Source organism: Schistocerca cancellata, chromosome 5, assembly GCF_023864275.1.
Source record: "Schistocerca cancellata isolate TAMUIC-IGC-003103 chromosome 5, iqSchCanc2.1, whole genome shotgun sequence".
Lineage (NCBI taxonomy): Eukaryota > Metazoa > Arthropoda > Insecta > Orthoptera > Acrididae > Schistocerca > Schistocerca cancellata.
Genome location: NC_064630.1, coordinates 33,516,294 through 33,542,107, shown reverse-complemented (window position 1 = coordinate 33,542,107; position 25,814 = coordinate 33,516,294). Strand labels below are relative to the sequence as shown.

At 40.6% G+C, this 25,814-nt stretch overlaps 1 protein-coding gene across 2 annotated transcripts; it reads right to left on the bottom strand.

Annotated features, from left to right (window-relative positions):
• Window positions 1-2,456: 2,456 nt before the first annotated feature.
• On the bottom strand, window positions 2,457-20,528 carry LOC126187937 (protein distal antenna-like). 2 transcript variants are annotated; one of them, XM_049929305.1, is made up of 3 exons: window positions 18,061-20,528; window positions 9,158-9,303; window positions 2,457-5,465 (listed from the first exon to the last, which is right to left on the bottom strand). In XM_049929305.1, exon 1 carries the CDS (start codon window positions 19,815-19,817, stop codon window positions 18,693-18,695), a length of 1,125 nt encoding a protein of 374 aa, XP_049785262.1. In that variant the 5' UTR covers window positions 19,818-20,528; the 3' UTR covers window positions 2,457-5,465; window positions 9,158-9,303; window positions 18,061-18,692. The 2 variants fall into 2 exon arrangements, with proteins under 2 accessions (XP_049785262.1, XP_049785261.1); XM_049929304.1 differs by lacking the exon at window positions 9,158-9,303.
• Between the last annotated feature and the right edge of the window lie 5,286 nt (window positions 20,529-25,814).

The window sequence follows — 25,814 nt, the reverse complement described above, 5'->3', positions numbered from 1 at the left end:
ATAGCTGCAAAATACTAATTCAAATTCTTTATAGACGAATGGAAAAACTGATAGAAGCCGACCTCGGGAAAGATCAGTTTGGATTCCGTAGAAATGTTGGAACATGTGAGGCAATACTGACCCTACGACTTATCTTAGAAGAAAGATTAAGGAAAGGCAAACCTACATTTCTAGCATTTGTAGACTTAGAGAAAGCTTCTGACAATGTTGACTGGAATACTCTCTTTCAAATTCTGAAGGTGGCAGAGGTAAAATACAGGGAGCGAAAGGCTATTTACAATTTGTACAGAAAGCAGATGGCAGTTATAAGAGTCGAGGGGTATGAAAGGGAAGCAGTGGTTGGGAAGGGAGTGAGACAGGGTTGTAGCCTCTCCCTGATGTTATTCAATCTGTATATTGAGCAAGCAATAAAGGAAACAAAAGAAAATTTCGGAGTAGGTATTAAAATCCATGGAGAAGAAATAAAAACTTTACGGTTCACCGATGACATTGTAATTCTGTCAGAGACAGCAAAGGACTTGGAAGAGCAGTTGAACGGAATGGACAGTGTCTTGAAAGGAGGGTATAAGATGAACAGCAACTAAAGCAAAACGAGGATAATGGAATGTAGTCGAATTAAGTCGGGTGATGCTGAGGGAATTAGATTAGGAAATGAGACACTTAAAGTAGTAAAGGAGTTTTGCTGTTTGGGGAGCAAAATAACTGATGATGGTCGAAGTAGAGAGGATAAAAAATGTAGACTGGCAATAGCAAGGAAAGCATTTCTGAAGAAGAAAAATTTGTTAACATCGAGTATAGATTTAAATGTCAGGAAGTCGTTTCTGATAGTATTTGTATGGAGTGTAGCCATGTATGGGAGTGAAACATGGACGATAAATAGTTTAGACAAGAAGAGAATAGAAGCTTCCGAAATGTGGTGCTACAGAAGAATGCTGAAGATTAGATGGGTAGATCACATAACTAATGAGGAGGTATTGAATAGAATTGGGGAGAAGAGGAGCTTGTGGCACAACTTGACTAGAAGAACGGATCGGTTGGTAGAACATGTTCTGAGACATCGAGGGATCACCAATTTAGTATTGGAGAGCAGCGTGGAGGGTAAAAGTCATAGAGGGAGACCAAGAGATGAATACACTAAGCAGATTCAGAAGGACGTAGGCTGCAGTAGGTACTGGGAGATGAAGAAGCTTGCACAGGATATAGTAGCATGGAGAGCTGCATCAAACCAGTCTCAGGACTGAAGACCACAACAACAACAACGAGACTTTCTCCCTCTCACTTCATTAAAGGTAATTTAGTAGACCTCAGCCCACATTGTCATCAACATTCTGATTGTGCCATGCAGATCACACCTTCATCTAAGCTGTTGGTTGTACCTGTGCTGGAATGTGATACTACGTCTGCATGTGTAACTTTTTACTTTTCTGTTTCCTATAATTATATGAGAAGCTTATCTTTCATACTTTTCAGGATTGTTGTTTTTTATGTTTTCCTGCTAACTGCTTCTACGGAATACATAGACATTCAGCAGATCAGTGTTTTGGAAATATCTTGTGAAAACACATGACAGTGATTGGAAATATAGTACTGTGGTTATAATAAATGCTTCCAGAAATGAGACATGCAGGAAATGTCTTACTGAGAATGTTCATAAGTAGATCATAGCAGCACATCAGTTACACTCATCTGTGATCACTCCATCCCTTTGACTGACCCCTGCAGCGCCGTTTATAAATGTTCAAAAGAGCACTTCACCCAAGATTGCATCTCTCAAAGCGTGGCATAATTTTCACATTAGTGTGAGGAGCACTGTCAGAACATCATTCTCTGTTACGTAAGTAAGGCTATTAGCCCAACTGTTACTACTTCCCCCAATAATCTACACATCATCTTTACCATGATCTTTTTCCAAAGAACCTAAATCATCAGTGACTTTGCTGTGCCCTCCACTTGGTTCAAAAATGCTAATTAGGGCCTACTTGGTATTCACTACCCAAGGATGCTGCTACTAGTTTTAATATCCCTCTCATGATCTGTAAGTAGAGCAGACTATGTGCTTTCTGTCATGTATTGAGTGTTTTGTAGGTTATAATTCCTCCTATAGCAGGCATCAAACAAACTGTTTTTTTGCTCCTTCTTCTGTGAATTACTTTTTATCCAGCTCTCTGTCAATTGCTGTAAACTGATTCAGTCTTTCCTTCTCATCCTGTCCGGTAAGTTTCCCCCAACCCAGGGTTCTGGGTGAATTCTCTGAACTGTACCCCTTCTCCTAAAACTCTCCAGTCTTTTTCCTTCACCCCTCTTCCTTCCCCTTCAACTTTTCTGCCAGAAGAAAGACTGACTCCGAAAGCTTGCATAAGTTAAACCTTTTTGTTTATTTATTTATTTATTTATTTATTTATTTATTTATTTATTTATATACTTGTTCCATAGATCTGTACATGTGAGCAAGTCACTCAGATGTGGAACGTGTCAATGTACATAATAAAATACATAGAATAAAGACATTGTTATAGTATTAATAACAGTGCACAAAAGTCATACTTATTAGCTTAAAAACTAGTCAACATAAATGTGAAGATAGCAGTTTCATATATAGGGCATTATTTCATCTATTTTAACCTTGAACAGTAATCAAAACTTCCCACTTTGGGTTTAAAAGTGACCCAAAAATGGAAATGAGAAAAACAGGAATTTTTACATTAGGGCATTATTACATTAGTTTAACAGTAAACAGTGTCAAAAAATTTAAAATCATCTTTCCAATCTGGGTTTTACTTATTTCTCTGAAAGAATTCCTCTAGTGAATAAAGTGAGGTCTCAAGTAAATAATTTTTCAAGCTACGTTTAAATACTGATGTACTACTCCTTATACTTTTGATGCTGTTGGGTAGGGAATTGAAAATTTTCGTTCCAGCGTACTTTACCCCTTTCTGAATAAGTGTCAAGTTCTTTAACTCACAGTGGAAATCCTCTTTTCTTCTGGTGTTATGTTCATGATGTAGGCAATTCGTTTCATACAGAGTGGGGTTATTTATTACGAAGCACATCAGTGAATATATGTACTGAGATGTTGCTGTCAGTATTTCAAGTCGTTTAAAAAGATTTCGACATGAGGTTCGTGGGGGTACACCACAAATGATTCTTATTGCTCTTTTTTGTGCTGTGAGGATTTTCTTTGCGGCAGGTGTATTGCCCCAGAAGATGATGCCATAACACATGACTGAATGAAAATAGCCAAAGTAAGCTGACTTTGAGATGGTAATGTCATTGAAGCGTGACAAAATTCATAAAGCAAATGTTGCCGACGTCAGCCGTTTTAGTGTTTGTAGAACGTGATGTTCCCAGTTCAGCCTACTGTCCACGTATACGCCTAGGAATTTTGATAAGTACACTTGCTTTATCATCTGATCATTCTGTGTGATAACTATTTCTTTTGGGTTTTTGTGGGTTGTCTGGAACTGGATAAAATTGGTTTTTTTCAGGTTTATTGAAAGGGAGTTAATACTAAACCAACCCAGAACTTCTTTAAGGATATCATTGACCTCAGATTCTAAGTCAGTAGTTGACACATTATCCACCACAATGCTCGTATCATCAGCGAACATTGTAAATTTACACTGCTTATTGATGGATAAAGGCAGATCATTAACATATATGAGGAACAGCAAGGGCCCAAGCACTGATCCCTGTGGCACTCCCTGCTGCACAATTCCCCACTCAGAGTCCACTATATATTGTGATACACTATCTGAAACATCTAGAATAATCTTCTGCTTCCTATTTTCGAGGTACGATTTTAACCAGTTTCCTACAGGTCCTGTAATTCCATAATGACAGGCCTTCTTGAGGAGTATCTGGTGATCTACACAGTCGAACGCCTTTGATAGGTCGCATAGTTGTGTGTTTGTTCTCCTGCCGCCACTTGGTGAGTAGACTTTTTTATTCATCCAATTGATGTAAACTGTTATTCATTGTCTCCTCTTACTGTCATTGTTCACTGGCACATTTGTTTCTTTATGCAATACATCGTCACTCCCTCCCATTCCTGGTTGCTTTACTAAGTCAAACTCTAGAAGCAAATGTGTCATTGTTTTCTGTTTACTTGCTTCAATGGTCCTACAGTATTTTAGAAAGGACAACATTTTCTGCTTGGACTGTAATTAATGTCTCTATTCACCATAACTGTGAATTCTGCATATTATACTATTCTCAAATTATAGCTGTAACTACATAAATTGCTCAAAGACCAGTTCAGCTTTAAGAATACATCCTGTTCTCAATTTTTTTATAAAAATAAAATTATTTTTAACATGCATGCATGTGGAATATATAAATGTGGTTGACATGGCTGTGCTACCTCAAAACCAGGATTTTTGGAGTTAATAAAAACGTGTATGAAATGGTAGCCAGTTATATCTTTAGTGAAAGAAGAATCTCATTACTGACTCGATTACTTATTGTCTCCTAGCACCATTACTAGAAGTGTTCAGAGCACAGTAAACATTCTTTTGTAAGAACAAAGTGGATTCCTTTTACACGTTGCGAGCTAACATCCCATAGATGTTTGGGCTCACATGCAGTTCCTCTTCGTCAAAATGCCTTGGCGCAACCTTGTCTGGGGGTCAAAAGCATGTGTCGCATTACTCATCCTAAATTAGACATTCGTGATCCTGTGATTAAATTGTCTGGCTGATGGCAAGTTTGTGAAATAAAAAGTTAACATAACATATGATAACAGTAATAATAATATTGGGAACTAAATTAACGACCCATAAATGATGTAGGCCATACAGTTGCGATTTGGTTAGAGTAATGTTTATTCATAAAGTAAACTAATAGCGGAAGTGGTCATATTTAGAGTTACTGTTACACTCAAGTGTATATCCATTTGACACAGTTCTATCATTCACAACTCATTGTGAAACACAAGTCCCATACTCCACACAAAAAGTTAGAGTTCACACCAGGCACGCAGCTGCTCACCACTCAGAGACTAAGTCCCGCAATACCACACAATGCGAAATTTTCTAAGTTGTTTCACTGCTTAACTACCTAAAGACCGACTGTCTGCTTTTACGTCTCCACCAGCACTGTCTCTCTTTGGTGTCTCCAGCCGAACTGTCTGTTTTAGTGTGTCTATCTGAACTGTACCCTTTGGTGTCTAGACCAGAACTGTCCTCTGCCCGCCTCCAGCCATGTTTCCAGCATGACGAGCATCGTCGCTCAACTGACTAGTGCAGTTCCCTTTCCTGAAGCCGTCCATCAGACTGGCTACAACTTATTTTACATTACTTTACATTTTAACATATTTTAATAATCAAAGTTTTACCCACTTTCATGTTATAAATAAAGTAACAATAATATCCATTACATAATAAATGTTAAATTCTTTTATGTAAAACCAATACAATTTCCTTCTCAACTTTGAAGTCACGGCCGGTAGCCTTGCACCTATGTGCTTTCTGAAAAATAAATAAAGAACAAAAGTAACTATTATGCACTAAACTTTACAACAAATATTCTATTACCTAATGATTCAATAATGTGTTATGCTGTCATCATTCTATGTGTTTTGTGTGGAGAAAATGATGATCTAATGCTTAACTGAAAATACTGATAATTTAAATTTACTGTATGTTTTAAACAAATAAAGTTACAGAGTTGACATTTACAATGCTTGTCATTTTAATGATGTGCTTCCATATGAAATGTTGATCATTAAGACTGACCAAAGCGTTCAGATTTTAGCATTCAGGTCTTTGTTACAAAACTTGTTGATTTCACTTTAACAGTAAATCCTAAACTATTATAGATATGATCAATATTCAAGTTTTGTTGAGATCACCATGAAAATGTATGGAGGATGGCAGATTAAAATTACTGTGGCTTGATTCCCTGCATTACTGCAGAATTAAATAGTTTTCATAAATGTTTCTCTTTATGGCCGATTTTAGGTCTGCCGTATTTAACACTGCTACTTCTTCTCATCCACAAAAGCCTTCTACTGGGTTTCCCCATGACATACGTTCTTGTCTGTCTCACTCGCACACTACAGAGCTTAGGCCTCAGTAGACAATAGACACCTGTGAGTTTCCCCATCTCATGGCATCTGGTCCTGGACGACAGGGTTCATTTCACAATCCCTGAAGGCTGACTCTTTCAGCCATATACTTAAATGAGAGCGTAATGCTCATTAACTCACAACGTCTCTTGCAAATGTGCAAGTTATGCACTTATTTTAAATGTGTACTGCGTTTTTACAACATGAAATAAAGTAAAGAAGTTGCTGAGGCTTTCAGGGCCACTTGTTGACTTATTGACTGTTGGCTTTTGTCTCAGAATCTTCAGTTGACATTTGTTGAACAATTTTTATGACATTTTGTGAGCTCAAGTTGTTTGCACTGTCAAAGGTTCACCCTTCATTGCTAGTGGTGGGTTTGAGATGAGCCTGCAGCCAGAGATTATATGTACCTGTTGCACCAACGTTTAAGGATTTTTCCGAGGTCATTACCACTGTGGTTCTCCCCTTGCTACACACAACTGTCATTTGCTGCAGCAGAGGAATCGAGGATCCAGTTACGTTGAAGTTTTCTTCTTCCTTGTTAAAACTGTTGTCATGCTTATGAATTTCTATGACTTCCCTGAACAACTAAGTGCAATGGCTCTTCTCCACAGTGAGAACCTGTGGATGTCGATGAATTAGGTACGATGCTTGTAAAACTTGAAGGAAAGGCAGACACGCATTTGTCCCTTAGTGTTCTGAGCAGCAAATGCACAACTTTTATTATAGGGAATTCTAATGATGAGAACATAAAGATATTTTGTATTCACTTGTGCTTAAATAATGGGAGGGACAGTATTAAAGGCCAGTTCCCATTGCCAACATAGGCTACCAAACTTTTTAAGATACAATACCCTACTACTCTGTGAGGGAAAAATGTTATTGCTACTTCTGAAGATAACATACAAAACATGTGGATTTCTTTTTTAAATATCAAAAAAATTTTGAAATTTTAAAAATAAAGTTAAAATAATTGGCTTTAAGGGGAAGGGCATTAAGTTGAAAAATGTACATGGACAAGACCTTCCTTACACACAAAACATTTTAATTGGCTTGGATTCAATATCACTTTGTGAACTTGACATGCTATCTGATGGGCGAGTAGCTCAATCAAGTCTTAGTGGCAGGGACACTCATATAAAAATATATAGAGCAATAAGTGTGCCAAATGATTATGTACTCCTGATGTATGTTGCATTTGAAAACACGTAAAAAAATTGACTGACATAAACAATAAAATTGCTGTGTCATGTACCAACATCACTAGGTATGTAGTATACTTAATATTTTCTTTTTAAATTCTTCAATGTCTTTGAAAAATATTTTTTTCAAAATTAAAAATAAAGCACCATGTCCTCAAAAGTAAAATATGTAGTTTATTAATTCACTGTTCAAAACAGTACTATGTATTAATATTTCCACCCATTTATGACTTAGTTTGTACACGTAGGGTTGACTGTAACTCATGGCACGTTACGATGCCAAAGGTTTAGCATGCAAAAAATTAGGTAACAGGTAAATAGAAATCCCAGTTTCGTACACTACAGGTATTCTGTCTACTGTTTTTCTTTCATACAAGAAAAGCGTCTAGTAATATGTGAGAGGTATTACACCTAACACACAGTAAACCGTGATTCACTTCAGTGCTTAGTACCAATATTAACAATTATGGAAAGGCTGTAGTATACTACCTCCTTTCTCTGCCTGATTTCAAAAGAATATGAAGAGTCACACATTTATCTACTATATCCATAGAAAGAGAATGAAATGGTCATCTAATAAGCAGCTGAATCCAGATTATTGTGAGGATTTATCTTATTGCTCTTCAATAGCAAAGTTATTGACTTTGCCTGTTTACAGAAGAAATGTATATGAAATGATTCTTGAAGTTTGTCTCGTGGTTACAATAATGTATCACTTTCCCAGTGTGAATCATCGCAGGTGTTAGTATTTCCTCTCTCCATATTTCAGCTGGAGACCTTCCACTCAGTGTCATGCTGCATCGATGACTAACTACTCTTTCTGGGAACACACCTATTTACTTTTGAGCTGCAAAAAAAACCTGGATCAAAGATAAATGTTGAAGTTTAACGCACATGTGACACAAGGGATATAACTGGAATATCACCATTAGTCTCAGATAAAACTTGTGTTCTAAAGAACAGACACCACACAAATAACAGTAATATCTAAGCTTTGATTGCAGTTGAGAGTATCTTCAGTGTGGATGCACCCAAGGTCCAACCTCTTGTGGGAATCATGCAAGATGCTGCGAGCAATGATAGGGGGGCAGGAAGGGGGGGGGGGGGGGGGCGGCACTGTGGCAGTAATGTGTGACATGTTGGGAATTTGGGTCAGCAGAAAGTGTGCTCAGATAGCCAAAGTTGTCAAGATGACTACTCGCATAAAGTGGGAAATCTGGGTTTCAGTTATGATCTAGCACAAATTTTCAGAGAGAGAGAGAGAAGCCAAAACATTATGACCATGGCTCACCCTGAGATTAAATTCCCCCTGATGGTGTGCAGGCACTTGACATGGTAAGGAAAGTATACAAGCAGACTATAGATGAAGGGGGAAACATTTAGTGATGATGTGGGTTGCAAATAGGGAAATCCATTGAATTCAGCAACACAGCAGATCTGCTCAGCTGTCTTTATGCTACTGCTGTTAGAATTTATAGAAAGTTGTTGAACAACGGTAAAACCATGAGTAGGTGACAAGGTGTTGTGTATCCATATCTTGCCACAGAATGTGGAAAAAGGCAGAACTGATGACAGAGGACTGTGCTGGTGCAGACACAACAGTTTCAGAGCACACCTCTCAGCGCACAGTGTTGAATGTGAGGTTCCGCAGCAGGTGACCCTACGTGTTCCCGTATTGACCCAATAACATTGCCAGTTAGGACTGCAGTGGGATCATCATAATTGGACTGTGGATCAATGGAAATGTATTGCCTTGTCAGATAAATGAACTTTCTTGTTACTTCAGGTAGTCAGTCATGTTTGGACATGCCATCATCCTTGCAAAAGGCTGCCCAAAATATGCACATCACCAGGCCTGCAGAGGTACTATTGTGCTATGGAGAACACTCACCTGGGCTTCCATGGAACGTGCGGCGGTGACTGAAGGCACCATGACAGATGGAAGTAAAGTGAACAATATTGTAGACCACCTGCATCCCTTCATTTTTTATGTAATACCTCACTCCTTCAGGTCACACATTAAGGAGCTCCTGAGGACTGAGTGCACAGTTCATGATTTGAATAACCATTAATTCATACTCAAAGCTACTACATTTTAATAACTGTATTTTACAAACAGACAAACATGGGGAAAAGGTCTATTTCATAAATAACATACGCTTCTAAACACTCGTGACTCATGTGTGTAACGGGCATTTCCATTACACTGAATGGAAATGAAGGTCATTATCCAGAATTTGTTGATTATTAATGCTCAGGAAGCATATTTTCTGTAAATATTGTTATTTTTAACATCGAATGAGTAATTGAATTTAGTGTTGTATGTATGATGTTACATTAATTTTCTACTGTTGTTGTTGTTGTTGTTGTTGTGGTCTTCAGTCCTGAGACTGGTTTGATGCAGCTCTCCATGCTACTCTATCCTGTGCAAGCTTCTTCATCTCCCAGTACCTACTGCAGCCTACATCCTTCTGAATCTGCTTAGTGTATTCATCTCTTGGTCTCCCTCTATGATTTTTACCCTCCAATGCTAAATTTGTGATCCCTTGATGCCTCAGAACATGTCCTGCCAACTGGTCCCTTCTTCTTGTCAAGTTGTGCCACAAATTTCTCTTCTCCCCAATTCTATTCAATACCTCCTCATTAGTTATGTGATCTACCCATCTAATCTTCAGCATTCTTCTGTAGCACCACATTTCAAAAAGCTTCTATTCTCTTCTTGTCTAAACTATTTATCGTCCATGTTTCACTTCCATACATGGCTACACTCCATACAAATACTTTCAGAAATGACTTCCTGACACTTAAATCTATACTCAATGTTAACAAATTTCTCTTCTTCAGAAACACTTTCCTTGCCGTTGCCAGTCTACAGTTTATATCCTCTCTACTTCAACCATCATCAGTTATTTTGCTCCCCAAATAGCAAAACTCCTTTACTACATTAAGTGTCTCATTTCCTAATCTAATTCCCTCAGCATCACCTGACTTAATTCGACTACATTCCATTATCCTCGTTTTGCTTTAGTTGATGTTCATCTTATACCCTCCTTTCAAGACAATGACCATTCCGTTCAACTGCTCTTCCAAGTCCTTTGCTGTCTCTGACAGAATTACAATGTCATCAGCGAACCTCAAAGTTTTTATTTCTTCTCCATGGATTTTAATACCTACTCCAAACATTTCTTTTGTTTCCTTTACTGCTTGCTCAATATACAGATTGAATAGCATCGGGGAGAGGCTACAACCCTGTCTCACTCCCTTCCCAACCACTGCTTCCCTTTCATGTCCCTCGACTCTTATAACTGCCATCTGGTTTCTGTACAAATTGAAAATAGCATTTCGCTCCCTGTATTTTACCCCTACCACCTTCAGAATTTGAAAGAGAGTATTCCAGTCAACATTGTCAAAAGCTTTCTCTAAGCCGACAAATGTTAGAAGCGTAGGTTTGCCTTTCCGTAATCTTTCTTCTAAGATAAGTCGCAGGGTCAGTATTGCCTCACGTGTTCCAACATTTCTACGGAATCCAAACTGATCTTTCCCTAGGTCGGCTTCTACCAGTTTTTCCATTCGTCAGTAAAGAATTCACATTAGTATCTTGCAGCTGTGACTTCTTAAACTGATAGTTTGGTAATTTTCACATCTGTCAACACCTGCTTTCTTTGGGATTGGAATTATTATATTCTTATTGAAGTCTTAGGAAATTTCGCCTGTCCCATACATCTTGCTCACCAGATGGTACAGTTTTGTCAGGACTGGCTCTCCGAAGGCTGTCAGTAGTTCTAATGGAATGTTGTCTACTCCTGGGGCCTTGTTTCAACTTAGGTCTTTCAGTGCTCCGTCAAACTCTTCACGCAGTATCATATCTCCCATTTCATCTTCATCTACCTTCTCTTCTATTTCCATAATATTGTCCTCAAGAAGATCGCCCCTGTATAGACCGTCTATATATTCCCACCTTCCTGCTTTCCCTTCTTTGCTTAGTACTGGGTTTCCATTTGAGCTCTTGATATTCATGCAAGTGGTTCTCTTTTCTCCAAAGGTCTCTTTAATTTTCCTGTAGGCAGTATCTATCTTACCCCATGTGAGATAAGCCTCTACATCCTTACGTTTGTCCTCTAGCCATCCCTGCTTAGCCATTTTGCACTTCCTGTCGATCTCATTTTTGAGACGTTTGTATTCCTTTTTGCCTGCTTCACTTACTGCATTTTTGTATTTTTTTTCCTTTCGTCAATTAAATTCAGTATCTCTTCTGTTAACCAAGGATTTCTACTAGCCCTCGTCTTTTTACCTACTTGATCCTCTGCTGCCTTCACTATTTCATTCCTCAAAGCTACTCATTCTTCTTCTACTGTATTTCTTTCCCCCATTCCTGTCAATTGTTCCCTTATGCTCTCCCTGAAACTTTGTACAACCTTTTGTTCTTTCAGTTTATCCAGGTCCCATCTCCTTAAATTCCCACCTTTTTGCAGTTTCTTCAGTTTTAATCTACAGTTCATAACCAACAGATTGTGGTCAGAGTCCACATCTGCCCCTGGAAATGTCTTACAATTTAAAATCTGGTTCCTAAATCTCTGTCTTACCATTATCTAATCTATCTGAAACCTTCTAGTATCCCCAGAGTTCTTCTATGTATACAACCTTCTTTCATGATTCTTGAACCAAGTGTTTGCTATGATTAAGTTATGTTCTGTGCAGAATCTACCAGGCGGCTTCCTCTTTCATTTCTTAGCTCCAATTCATATTCACCTACTACGTTTTCTTCCTTTCCTTTTCCTACCATCGAATTCCAGTCACCCATGACTATTAAATTTTCGTCTCCCTTCACTATCTGAATAATTTCTTTTATTTCATCATACATTTCTTCAATTTCTTCGTCATCTGCAGAGCTAGTTGGCATATAAACTTGTACTACTGTTGTAGGTGTGGGCTTCATATCTATCTTGGCCACAATAATGCGTTCACTATGCTGTTTGTAGTAGCTTACCCGCATTCCTATTTTCCTATTCATTATTAAACCTACTCCTGCATTACCCCTATTTGACTTTGTGTTTATAACCCTGTAGTCGCCTGACCAGAAGTCTTGTTCCTCCTGCCACCGAACTTCACTAATTCCCACTATATCTAACTTTAACCTATCCATTTCCCTTTTTAAATTTTCTAACCTACCTGCCAGATTAAGGGATCTGATATTCCGCGCTACGATCAGTAAAATGCCAGATTTCTTTCTACTAAAATGTGTTTTTGCTTAAATTCTAATACAAAAGTAATATCCCATATTGTTTCCTGGGACTAAGTTGGTTAGTCAAACTTAATTTCAACATCAGTTATGAGTGACAGGATAGTGCATGCACCCTGGCAATGGATAAGCTAGGGCCATCTAAAGGCTGAATGATAGGTAGTGTACATCATTTCTCCTTTTCCTATTATAGTTATGAATGCTACTGTTGTTTGTGAACGATAAGTTGACAACAAATTTCATAATGTAGTAAATGTACTATGATGCTGCTGTCAGAATACTCAGCTGCGAAAAGTTTTGTTTACAAGAGGTTCTACAGTGAAAACAACATATCCATACTACATGTTTTTTCCCCTCAGTGATGAGTTAGCCCAGAATATGATGCCATAAGATATTAGTGAATGAAAATAAGAAAAGTAAATCAACTTTTTTGTATTTTCATCTCCAAAATCTGGTACTATTTGTAACACAAATTTACACAGCTTAGATTTTTAAGGAGATCTGTAACATGCAATTTCCCATTCAGGTTCTTATTGATGTAAATGTTTAAGAATGATGAATATTTCTGTGGGGTTACCAGTTCAGGTCCTTATCGATATAAGTGCCTATGAATGTTTAATATTCTCTTTCATGTATTCATTTAGTCTCCTGCATTATTTCTAATGGTATGGTCAGGCTTTGTGCAGTACAGAACTACACGTATTGTGTATGAATGCAGAGTCTCGCAGCGATAACATTGAATAAAATTTTCTCGGGTTTCTAACCGCGTCAATTGCTTAAAACTACATGAGCTTTCGGCCAAGCACTCCTTGGCCATATTCAAGTGTTACGACTGCCAGTGGGCTGTTGGTGCACCCTTATATACGCTAGCTGCCAGCTGTGATGTCACTGGTGCCCGTGACATTGCCATATACGGGCATGTTTTGAGTCGGCGTTCGATGTGCCCTCTTCAACCGCGCTATTGCTGGATCCCACGCAGCACTGAGCTGCAAGCCACCATCTCTATTCAGGGTGTTTGCGGTAATTTTTATTTCAACAGCTTCCTTTATTAAACTGTCCCCGAAGCCGTTAGTGTGAGCCACGACAGACGTATTGTCAAATTTTATGTGGTGACCATTTTCTAACGCATGCTCAGCTAAGGCAGATTTCTCTGGGTAGTGTAGGCGATAATACCTCTCATGTTCTTTCCTGCATTGTTCCACAGTGTGCACTGTTTGTCCGATGTACTTCTGGCCACACTCACAAGGTATTTCGTAGACTCCTGGTAGGTCGTAGACTCCAGTAGGTCTCAGAACACCTTGCAGCTCAGCACTGCGTGGAATCCAGTGATAGCACGGTTCAAGAGGGCACATCGAACGCCAACTCAAAACATGCTCATATATGGCAATGTCACGGGCACCAGTGACGTCACAGCTGGCAGCTAGCATATATAAGGGCGCACCATCAGCCCACTGGCAGTCTCAACACTTTACAATGGCCAAGGAGTGCTTGGCCGAAAGCTCGTGTAGTTTTAAGCGATTGACGCGATTGGAAACCCAAGAACATTTTATTCTACATGTATTGTGTTTACCTAAGTACAGTAACAGTCCAATTGCAGTGAACCAGTCATTGATTTATTAATAAAGATTATTTAAATTTAATCGTTGAAGTTTCCTCCCTAGGCATGATCATCATATCTGTATTGCCAATATTGAGAACTATTTGTGCTTTTTGGGTATATGATGGGAGATCATTTATGTATAACAAGGACAAGAGATCCTTACAACACTATGGTTCATCTGTAGTGGTTATTCCCCTTTTTGAAGATGCTGTTTCATTTCCTTGGGTTTCTTAATGTAACACACTACATCCATTTAATAAGATAGGATGAAATCCCATTACCAATTAGGTATTTGATACTGTACCATGATATTTTATCGGCACTAGGAGAGTACTGTGGAATAAATAATGCAACAGGTGACGTATTTTGTCATTTAAATTTTGTATTATCTGATTTGTGAATTGATAATCAGTAAGTGGTCAAGAAAGATGGGGAACTTTGACACAGACAACTCGGTCAGTCAGGATGGTGTCTCCATGTAAACAATTCATGTAATCCGCTTATATCACATTTAATCCTATAAGAGAAACAACTTTTTCTGAGCCTTACGTTGTCATTTTGACATTTGCCAATGTCATTTTGACATTTTAACATTGGCAAATGTCAAAATGACAACTTGAAGCCCAGGAAAAAAAAAAAGTTTCTCTTTTATGGTTAAATAGATAATCATCTATCATCAACTTTTGATATGCTGCTTCAACCACAGGGCTGTGTGTTGTTTTACACTTTGAATGTAAAACATTTTATCATTTATAGTATGTAAATTTTTATTTCTTATATGAACTGTTGTAAAATATGTGCATTGAACTTCACTCTATATCTTGAGTAAAGTGATTTGGCTGTTCTAGAAATAAACACAGGCACACTCACATTCAGAAGTCAATTATTGACTTGTCTTAAGGGCTGGAAGGTTTCCACTTAAAATATCCAAAGGACTTGTTTGTATGTCTGGATGCATGCCCTAAAAGCATAAAAATATAAACAAGTGGTACAGGTCAGTGCTAAATGAATTTCTGAGCATCTCTGATGCTGTTAGTCACTTTCTTTCGTGTTTAATTTGTGACTTGAGTAGAAAATATTATTATTACATGCTACCAAATGCATCCTGATTTCTCTGTTGTGTTCTTATGATCCTTATATGAAATATGGAATGAAGTCTGGAATACTGATTTACCAAACTTGCCCAGCAGCATGTTCCAACGATTCTGTTAAAAGTCCCTTGAACATGGTTATAACAATATCATACTCTCTGCAACTACCACCTTTAGCAACTTTCTTCTCAACTGTGTGTTCCAGCTGTGGCTGAGGACCCATCTCAGTCTTGCAATACTCTAGAAAAGGCCTCAGTAGTCTTTTGCATGCAATTTTATGTACTTGCCTGTCTATCTATCTTACACCATTTATGTTTAACTATTCATTCCACTTCATATTGTTTCACAACATTAAACCTAGTTCTTTAACATGTTGACTGCCCTGAGGCCACCATTGCCTTACACATGATGCTGTGTGCCCACCGGCAGCCACAGCAGAGCTTTGCGTCTGTCACCATGACCTGGCATTGAAACATTCATCACTGTGTGTGCGGCAGTCAGTGTGTTAATATACTGAGTGCATAAACACTGAATCAGATCCCCACGGTGGAGGTTATTTTAGCGAAGAGTTATGCTAGTGTTAAATGTTTACTTATGATTAAAAAATGAAGCTTTTGAAATGGAACACTACACAAGGTGGATGTGAAACCTAAAGGAGTCAATAACTAGATAATTTTGCTTTATATAGGTACAAGCTATTTAAAAATAATTCACGAATGCATTTTCTCATGGTTCTGTAGAAGTATCTGTAAAGTTGATTAACTGGTACATCACATTAACTCTTGATCTGTTACCAGCTATTTTTCTTATATAAGTCTTCCAAGATTTAATAACAAAGCATATGACAAATGATAAACAAATGCAATAATAGGAAAGTGACATATTTAACTTCCCGAGAACATTAAGAGTATTAATTCGTAATTACAATATGTTGTGATATGAGAAATTCAAAGGTTCCACTCAACTACAGGAACTGCATTCCTGGTACTGTACTTGTTGCACCTCAAATTTTGAAGATTTCATCATGGTAGCAAAATCTATATAAGATCTATGACATAGTTACTGTGGAGTTCCAATCTAATCAGAAGTGCAGAGAGAGACAGACAGTGAGAAAGCGCACATTTTTTTTGTTCACACACCAGTAAGAAATGGTGCAAAAAAAAAAAAGATCATAATTTTGTTTATATGCTTGTTGTATGGAAGTTAACAAAATAATGAACAATTTTCATGAAACTGACAGTTATTAAACATCTTGTTCCAGACGCATACACTATCCTCAGTCATATCGCCAGAATACTGACAAGGAAAAGTTGATATTATGGTACGCTGAAAACTTTCGAAGACAGTTTAATTTTTATTATAAAGATCGGAAACCACTGTTTCTGGCAGCGGAAAATGAATGTGGACTACAGGTGTGTTGCTTCTCAGCACTGTTGTGCTACTTTTATTTATAAAATTAATTTAAGCCTAACAGGTTTGGCATACATATTAAAATTGATTTTAATATACAAAGTTTTGAAGATTGCTATTTTTTAATGTGTTACAACTGTGTAGAAAATATAATCTGCATATTTTCATTCTGGGGTAGGATTTATAAACATACATATTAGAAATATGGATTGGAACTGTCAGTCACAATTTTTATGTACTCTGAATGTTATACTTCAGTTAATAAATGACAAGTGCCACAAATGCAGGTTTTACTCATTAAAACATATGACTAAAGAAAAGAAAGTAAATAGATAACTAAAAATGATGCAGTTCAAGTTTTTAAAAAAAATATTCTTATATTCTTCAGATATTTCACATCAACAATCAAATTTGTATACAGTCAGAAGACTTACATTTTCAATATTATGACATAAGAAAATGCTCTATGTATTTTGTCATGACAAAATAGTTGTCATTCAATGTTATATATAAATTAATTGCACACTAACTGAAAAATATAATTATTGTAACCCTGAGATCATAGTTTAAGTAACAATACTTAAATACATGAATAATGCAAGTTTCAGTCATTCTATCACAAAATAAATCCAGCAATATTTGCACAGAGGAAACTATATGCAGATATTTTTTTCTGTCAACAAAATCATCAATAGTTATTTCTTAACTGCTACAGAAAATGGTCTGTACATCCATCAAAGTGAGCAAAGTGCCATATCCTGAACTCTCAACATGGAAAGGGTGTGCAGATTTCATCTCTGACCACTTGCAGTATGAACCATTGGACAAACCCACACAGCTGGTAAGTTTCACCTCCAAATATTCAAAGGAAAATCTGAGTACAAAACTATTTATCAAACAAATTAAATGTGACAATTTAAGGAATAGACATAAGTGGAATAACTCTTGCAATATATACTTCATTTCTTGAAATAATTCTTAGAAATATGTGATAGCAAGATAATCCTACACCTTGCAGACCTGTCTTCACCTTTCCCTCTGTTAAGCTGTGCACAATGATACAAAAAGTTGGACTACTTTCGTTACTGTCAAAGTGGTTTTGTGTGTGTGGCTGCACCCAGAAATACAGTAATAAGGTTTTGCTCACTGTATATTCAACATAAAATTTTATATAAATTCATAAACCAAAATACAGAACTGGTTACACAGCCTAAAGACATTCTAGTAACATCCCGCGAATCAGTTTTAACGTCCCACTAAACAAAATATACTTTGGCATGTCAGTTACTGTATGGAAACAGTTAAGGGGCAATAATATTTCAACTGCCTGGTTTTCTGTGACAACTAAAGCGATTAACACAGATTTATAACAGAATTGTAAGTTGAACACTTATTGCTAAATGTCAATATCAACACAAAATTGCAGCAAATTTAAACCCGCGCAGTAACAGTACCTTTAGTGGTGCCTGGGCCTTCGTATGACAGCATCGCTATTAGTAACTCATTTTCTGGAGGATTTTAAACTGTGGATAGTTTAGTAAATCATTAAGGCTATATACGAAACGTTTCAACGACAAGAATAAAAACAGTAAAAAACGTTTCAACTTCGTCACACTTGTGTTTACGTGAAGAGTTGTGGCGCAAGTGGCCGGCGCCTCAGTGCGCAGGAACTGTCAGAAATTGTACAGGAACATATCTGTGAAAGCGCTACAAAACAGCGATATCGTTAGTCAAAAACTGACTACTGAACTGCCGGTTTTTATATGCACGTTGTACCCAACGATACAAAACAAATGTAACAGCCTTCTACTAGAAAGCATTAATAAAATCATGTCCAAAGCGATAGCGTTCCTTAAATTAATATTACACAATGTCAAGAAACATTCAAACTGTCGAGGAGTGAAAAGTCTACATCCTGAAAAACACGACCGACGTTGATTACATACAGCACAACTGCTGCACCGAATATCAACAACAAAACAGGTAAAGCTTCACTACAGTTCCTTCCCACGTAAGGGAGCATATCCATTTGTTGCTCCCTCGAATTAACGTCACAACACCGCGGTAAAAACGAGCTGCGTACCACTTACTTTCTCCTGGAGCGCGCTTTTTTCGTTTTTGTCTGTCTCGCACGTCGATCGGCGCACGCCCGCACATTGTTGAGCAAGTAGCGAAACTGAAGAATCTGCATAGCTGTGATGCTAGGATCAGAGCAGCATTCCAGCCACCGGAGAAACTTCTCTCCGTGCGTCACGGCCTCCGCCGCCGTTGCAGGTGGTTCGTCCGACTCGTCCAGCTCGTCGTCCTCGTCCGACGATCCGTTGTTGTTGCCGGCGCTGCCATTCGCGTTCGTACCGTTACTGGCGCCGCTATTGTGCTGGTCGTGGTGCGTCGTCGCTGACGTATTGGTATTTCCGTGGTTGTTGAATGCAGGAGCGACTGCAGCGAGATTATTGTTGTTATTGAGAAGCACGCTGTCGAGAAGCGCCGCTGACCTGGAGGCCGTGCCGCCCCCACCACCGTTTAGAGCCGCCCCCGCAGCCCTGAGGTCCGGTGCGGGAGCGGCTGTAAGAGCCGCCAACGGATCACCGGGATATTGCGTATAGCCGTATCGCTTATACCAACGCCAGAACCATCCGGCGTTCGCCGGTGCCGCCGCAGACGCTGCTCCCCCGGCGACGCCGCCTCCGCTTCCGCCGTTGGCGACGGCCGCTACTGCCGCCCCAGCGGCCGCTGCTGCTGCCAGCTTGTCCGCCGCTGCCACTGCGAACAGCTGATTACTCACATGCTGGTGGTCCTGTTTCAGCCAGTACCACAAAGAATCCTCTATATCGGAAGCGGCGGCGACGGCAGCGACAGAAGCCTTCTCGTCATCGGACGCCGTCCTCATTCGTTTAATGGCTGGATGATCACCGGAGGTTCCTTGTTCCACAAGTGCGTCAAGTTCTGCTAATTCTGCGGCACCGCCCGAATGTTGCGAGTCCGGCGTTCCACCACCACCTCCACAGGACTGCGCTACGTTACGCAGCTTGTCTTCGCTTTTGCACCAGCCTCGCAGTGTCGACTCGGGCACACCGATGTCGCGTGCCACAGAAGCCTTCGACTCCCCATTGTGCACACGCTCGATCGCCTCTAGCTTCTCCAGCACAGACAGCTGACGAATGGGCCTTTTAACAGGCACTAGCGACGGCGCAGTCTTCGCGCTCGCCATGGCGATGCGCCACGCCGCCACGATATCACTGCCGGCACACAGTGTTACTTGTGCCTAGGACGACAAACGAGAATAACAACAACAACACAGTCACACGAAGAGTGAGCCACTCGCTAAAACACGAGAATAATTTCAAATCTGCCTGCTGCTGATCTACTCTTGTCGAGTTAATAACAAAGATATATATCTCCGCAGGCAACAATGTTTACTTCTTGCAGTGGCAACACGCGTCGGTCGACACACGAAACTTTACATGAGTACGCGTTACACTGCTGACTGCTGCTGGAGACGGCGTGCGCGAGTCCTGTTGTTCGTCCACGCCGGCGTCGTTACTTCCGCGGCTGTGGTGATGCTGGCAGCTCCTCACCTGCTACCGGTGTCAGCGGAAGTACGTGACACTTTTCGCCACCGGACAGTACGTCTCTAGCAGCTGCGCAGAGGATTTGCGAACGACGACGATCGTGTACACGCTGTCACCGTCTTCTCGGTTTGCTGTTCAGCTGTGATCGCTGCCACGGTCAGTTGGGGACTGGCCGGTCAGGCAGACGGAAAGACGGCCGGAAGGTCCTTTGTCCGATCAATACCCCCCGAGTGTTGTGCCGCGACTGGACGCTCGGCGAGAGGGAGCACGGCTGGCGAGCTAGCCGGCTGGCAGGCGAGCGGGTAGGCTGGTAGCGTTACCAGGCAACGCGGCCCGCGGACTGAACGCGCCGTGCCTCGCGAAGGGAGGGGGCAGGGCGCCGCGCCGCGGACCCGCCGGCGCAAGATGGCAGCACGGCTGCCCACGCGGCCGGCGGCCACGGGCCGAGCGTCGCGGCAACCTGTTTTTCTTCCCTCAGTTTTCCTTCCCTCCTCCGTCCCGCTTTCTCCCGGCCTTTCCTTCTCCTCCCTTTCCGTACGCCCGCGCTTTCCGCCTCGCAGGCAGCGACGGCGGGGGCGCGCGAGCCGCGCGCAGTTCGGACGCCGTCCCTTGCGGTCTTGGGCCGCGCAGGGGCGAGGGCCGCTTCAAATTTAGCACGTCCCGCGATTTATCCTCCCGGCTGGCAGGCGGCGCCGCCTTCCTCCCGCTGGCCTTTACCTAGCCGCTCGGTCAGGCGGCAGCCGTGCTCAAAGTCGCGTGACGGCTAGTTTGCCAGGAACGCACGGGCGGTGCTATGAACTGTTCGGAAAGCGTCTGCTAACACTGCATTGCCGTTTTGAAGAGAACCGATAATTCATAATGCGACAAAATCAAATACCAGAAGTAGATTCCATTTCGGGCGTTTCGCAATCTGTTAAAAGGACGCTAAAATTATGTATGTCGTTATAATTGCATTTTGTAGAAAATACCAGTGTAAATGTAGACGTTGAAATTGGGCATCAAGAGATAGGCCAAATGTCCAGTGAGGGGCAAATCACCATGTAAAGCGTATGCTGTTATTTGTGCCGTCTATGATGCACTTCTTTTTGCCAAACTAATAACAATACTCGCGTGTGGTAAACTAAGTATCCAAGTCACACATGCCAAGTAAGGTGCTGTAATGACTAACAGTAAGACACACCGAAGTAGTATTCAGAAATAGTGGTTTTCAAACCTCAACACAGCCATCATGAGTTTGTTTCCTATATCACTCAAAGTGACTATTGGGCAGATTCCAAAAAAAAAAAAAAAAAAAAGGGGGGGGGGGGGGGAAGAAAAAAAGAAAAAGGCTTTGTCTAGTCGTACGGCTATCATCCCGTCTCTCATGACCTCGACCTTCCGCACATTTGTTTCAGCAATTTAATCCTTCGCTCTGTCACACAGAACATACCCATCTTAAATGCCCTGTAGACACACAACCTTGAAAAGCGTGGCTGGCGGAAAAGAAATTTTCGGGCGTTGAGGGCAGGGTTCATCCAGTAGTAAAGTTTCTTGCTTGATCTGTATCAGTTGGACAGATACCTTTCTGTTTCGCAAGTATCCAACAACAGTTTTCATAAAATACGCCATGACTTACGCTTCCGCCGAATAGTCACTATTATCCCAGCCGATGTCTTTCACGCCGCGTGGAGTGGCCGCGCAAGTAATCCGCGCGGTTTGAGGCGCCATGTCACGGATAGCGCGGCCGCTCCCGCCGGAGGTTCGAGTCCTCCCTCGGGAATGGGTGTGTGTGTTGTTGTTAGCATAAGTTAGTTTAAGTAGTGTGTAAGTCTAGGGACCGATGACCTAAGCAGTTTGGTCCCTTAGGAATTCACACACATTTGAACACTTGATGTCTTTCACTATCTCGAACGTATTCACTTCGCGCAGCTAAGTTCTGTAGCTTGATTTACTCCTCTGCTCCTCTTCCGCCAGACTTCTTCAGCTCACACCGAGCGAGGTGGCGCAGTGGTTAGCACACTGGACTCGCATTCGGGAGGACGACGGTTCAATCCCGCGTCCGACCATTCTTCTTTAGGTTTTCCGTGATTTCCCTAGATCACTCCAGGCAAATGCCGGGATGGTTCCTTTGAAAGGGCACGGCTGATTTCCTTCCCCATCCTTCCCTAATCCGAGCTTGTGCTCCGTCTCTAATAACCTCGTTGTCGGCGGGACGTTAAACAGTAATCTCCTCCTCCTCCTTCTTCAGCTCACCACTGTCTTACAATTATTTTTTGACGTTAGAGCGATTTGAATGATGCTGTGAAGTGCATGTATGGTCTTTATTTTACGGAATCCCCTTTTTCCAAGAGCTCAGTTTCCTCCCAATCAGTGAACGGGTTGTCATTTGTAGTTATTAAAGACAAAATGAAGTACTCATGCTACGGCTCAGCACACCGTTTTAGGAGCAGTAATACTAGTGGTGTAATATCTCAGTCAACTAGAAGTAAATTTGGAGTTAGCGTCACTTCGATATCGATGTCACTACCTTATTCAAAGAAATGAAACTATAACCGGGATGAGCTGACGAGGAATCGACTGCTCCTCCTGCTGTGTCAGATTTTCGTGTAAATGGCTTTTGCATCTTACTATCTTGTGATAAGCCACTTTCCACATTTCAGTGCCTAAAAGACCGAGAACGAGTAGTAGATAAACAGCAAAACTATTGTTAGAATTCAGCATCTTTTCCACAACATGCTCAACAGAATTAGAATTCAAGTTGAGCCCCTTTCAAGGGGAAAGGAAATGATTATAGTCTCTTGTACTGATTTAGAACACAGACCCAGAAGAGCACACAAAACGACATTTTGTAATTTCCTTGCTTTGGCTTCCTAGTGAGAGAACAGTGTCTCGAATCGGAAAGCAGATGTCGGATGAATCAAAGATGAGTCGCGAACCTTACCAACTTGTATACAAATTTTTCGTTGCCCTAATAAACGTTGAAGTCTCTTTTGGATTAATTCTGGCAGTACGAAATTAACGACCATTAAGATGAAGTTTTATATCCTTTATATGAAAATAAACTGAAATTTCCGTCATGCGTACTATTCCTGTATTAGTTACATTAATTCTTCATTTAAAGTTTTTCCCAAATGTAGACGCCATTGAGGCAGCATTTTTCCAGAAATGTATATACAAAAGTTAGAAAAGAAGGATATTAGCATCGTTTTTTTCTTTCGTTTGGTGATTACTTGTGTTACTATTCCGTAGCATTGCATCCGTAAGTGCTTTGCCTGCTTATCTCACATGTTACCGAATAGCCGCGAGCGAGCAGAAAAGGTTTTACTATTCCTTCAGGGTACTATACTGTATGTAGTTCATGACTCTAACCACAAAAATTGTAAAAGTCAGACTGCTTGCGTCGTGTAAGCTACTCTAGTGGAAATGGTGAAGTTGGAGGACAGGGGGCGGCACAAACTTACACCCATCTTGTCAGGGGCCGTATGAGACTCGTCCTTAGTGTTTCTTCGTGTTTGCCACATGTCGAACTTCCGCTACAAGAACTGTTAATTGCAGGGTACTGGTGTAGATCGCTTTGCCTCGGATGCATAGAATGATGTGTCTTGAATGTGTCACTGCCTCCTACAGCGCATTACCCACCTTTTTTAAGACTTCTTGCGGAAATTTCTGTGAGGCTGCAGCAGCTAGCTACCCACGAACGAGGTAACTTACAAAATCCGCACACGACTTCTAGTTTAGTGTTGCTCATCAGTATGGGATCCTCACTAGACAGGTTTGATGGAGAAAATAGATAAGATACGAAGAAGAGCAGCCCTTGCCGTCACAGGTTTGTTTTGTAAGCGCGAAAGCGTCACGGGGATGCTCAGCCAATTCCAGCGGCAGACGCTACAAGAGAGGGTCTGTATGTCGCGGTGTGGTTTAGTGTTAAAATCTGGAGGACTTACGTTCCTGGAAGAGTCAACCGATGTGTTACTTCCTGCTACGCGTATTTTTCGAGAATAGCGTGAAGTAAATTTGGAGAGATTCGAGCTCACACCGAGGCCTACGCACAGTCGTTCTTCTCGTGCATCATTCGTAACTCAAAGGAAAGAGGGGGAAGAATCAGTGGTACACGTACCACCCGCCACCGACGGTAAATTGATTTGTTGAGTATGTAGATGTATAGGGTCTTTTCGTTTGTCCACGCGCATTTCGTAACGTTTACAGTACTTATGTAGACAGTCAGCTCATATTCTTTGAATAACTTCTTTGTCATGAAGTCTGATTACCACGGCCACAGAAGCCAGCTGAAAAGTGTTATATTCAATACACAAGTTGGCACGATTTACAGACGCAACAGAGCTTTTTACCTCTCTCTCTCTCTCTCTCTCTCTCTCTCTCTCCCTCCCTCCCTCCCTCCCTCCCTCCCTTCCTCCCTCCCTCCCTCCCTCTCCTCTTCCCGCTGAATAACTATTTGCCATTTAAGAAGACATAATGCGATACGTCGTACTGCGCACATAGTACTGCGCACATAGTACGACACTTTCATGTCGAACGTCTCTTACCGTGACAAGCCGTAATTCAAAAATGTCTCTATTTTGTCCTGAAATAATCGTTACGTATATATAATTAGGTGCTACCTGGAATGAAAGAGTAATTTTATGAGAATATTTGAATGGACGGTACATTCCCCAAAAATAAACTCACCTGTCGTCATCGGTTTACAGAATTTAGTGCGGAGCAAAATTATCAATTTGTATCGGAATATTTTTCATATAGGACCATTTGTCACATTTCCATCTTAATTATATTCTAGGCTCTAAAGTAGGAAATGAGAATCGCAGTGACTACTAAACAATTTTTGTAGCTACTCAGCAGAGTTCGTTTCCTTGTTTTGTGAAGTTTCGCAATGAGGCTTGCACGGAACTAGTCATTCAGGGTTGCACTTTGGGAGTCACAGCCTCGCATTACACAGAATAGACAGCAAGGCTCTAGTTAACTACGGTTTAGCGACATCTTGATCCACCTAGCCTGTTCAAGAATGTGAAGAGTGCGCAGTATAAAATGAAATCGAAACGATACAAGATAATATTTCAAGATTTATTGTTGTAGAGGCTGTCGCAGTACAGTTTGTGAACAATAGTTCACAACTTCTCAATGTCATGCACCGAGCGTGTTTTATATTGACCGCAAATCTGGTACAGAAACATACATAGTCATTAATCAGTATGTCACATACGCGTAATCAACTGATATGAGACACTAAGGGCGCTGAAGACCTTGCTGCCGTGCGCCCACCAAACCCTTCTACTACTACTGCTACTGAGACACTAAAACAGTGAAGAAAGTGCAGGCTAATATGAGTACCACTAATCTTCATCTGTGATTTATCGTATGTATTCTGCTGGAATGTACATGGACAACCAAAAGAGAATGATTTATATCTCATATTCTATTCTCGTTTCATATTCTTTAAACAGTTCCCCACTGGATCGAATTTTAAGTAATTACGTCTGCTACGACAGTTTGAATTGCAAAAATCAATCCTTTCGTACTTCTTTTCAAACAAATATTTGGCGGAGGCCGCTTCGTACCTCCACTCATTAATTTTTTATCAAGCTGCTTGTCGTTTACAACACGTTTCAAAAGTACGAAGTTTTTGTCTGGTTCTTTACCAG

Excerpts from the sequence above, each read along its gene's own strand:
- LOC126187937 (XM_049929305.1), bottom strand. The coding sequence starts at position 19,817 with ATGGCGAGCGCGAAGACTGCGCCGTCGCTAGTGCCTGTTAAAAGGCCC.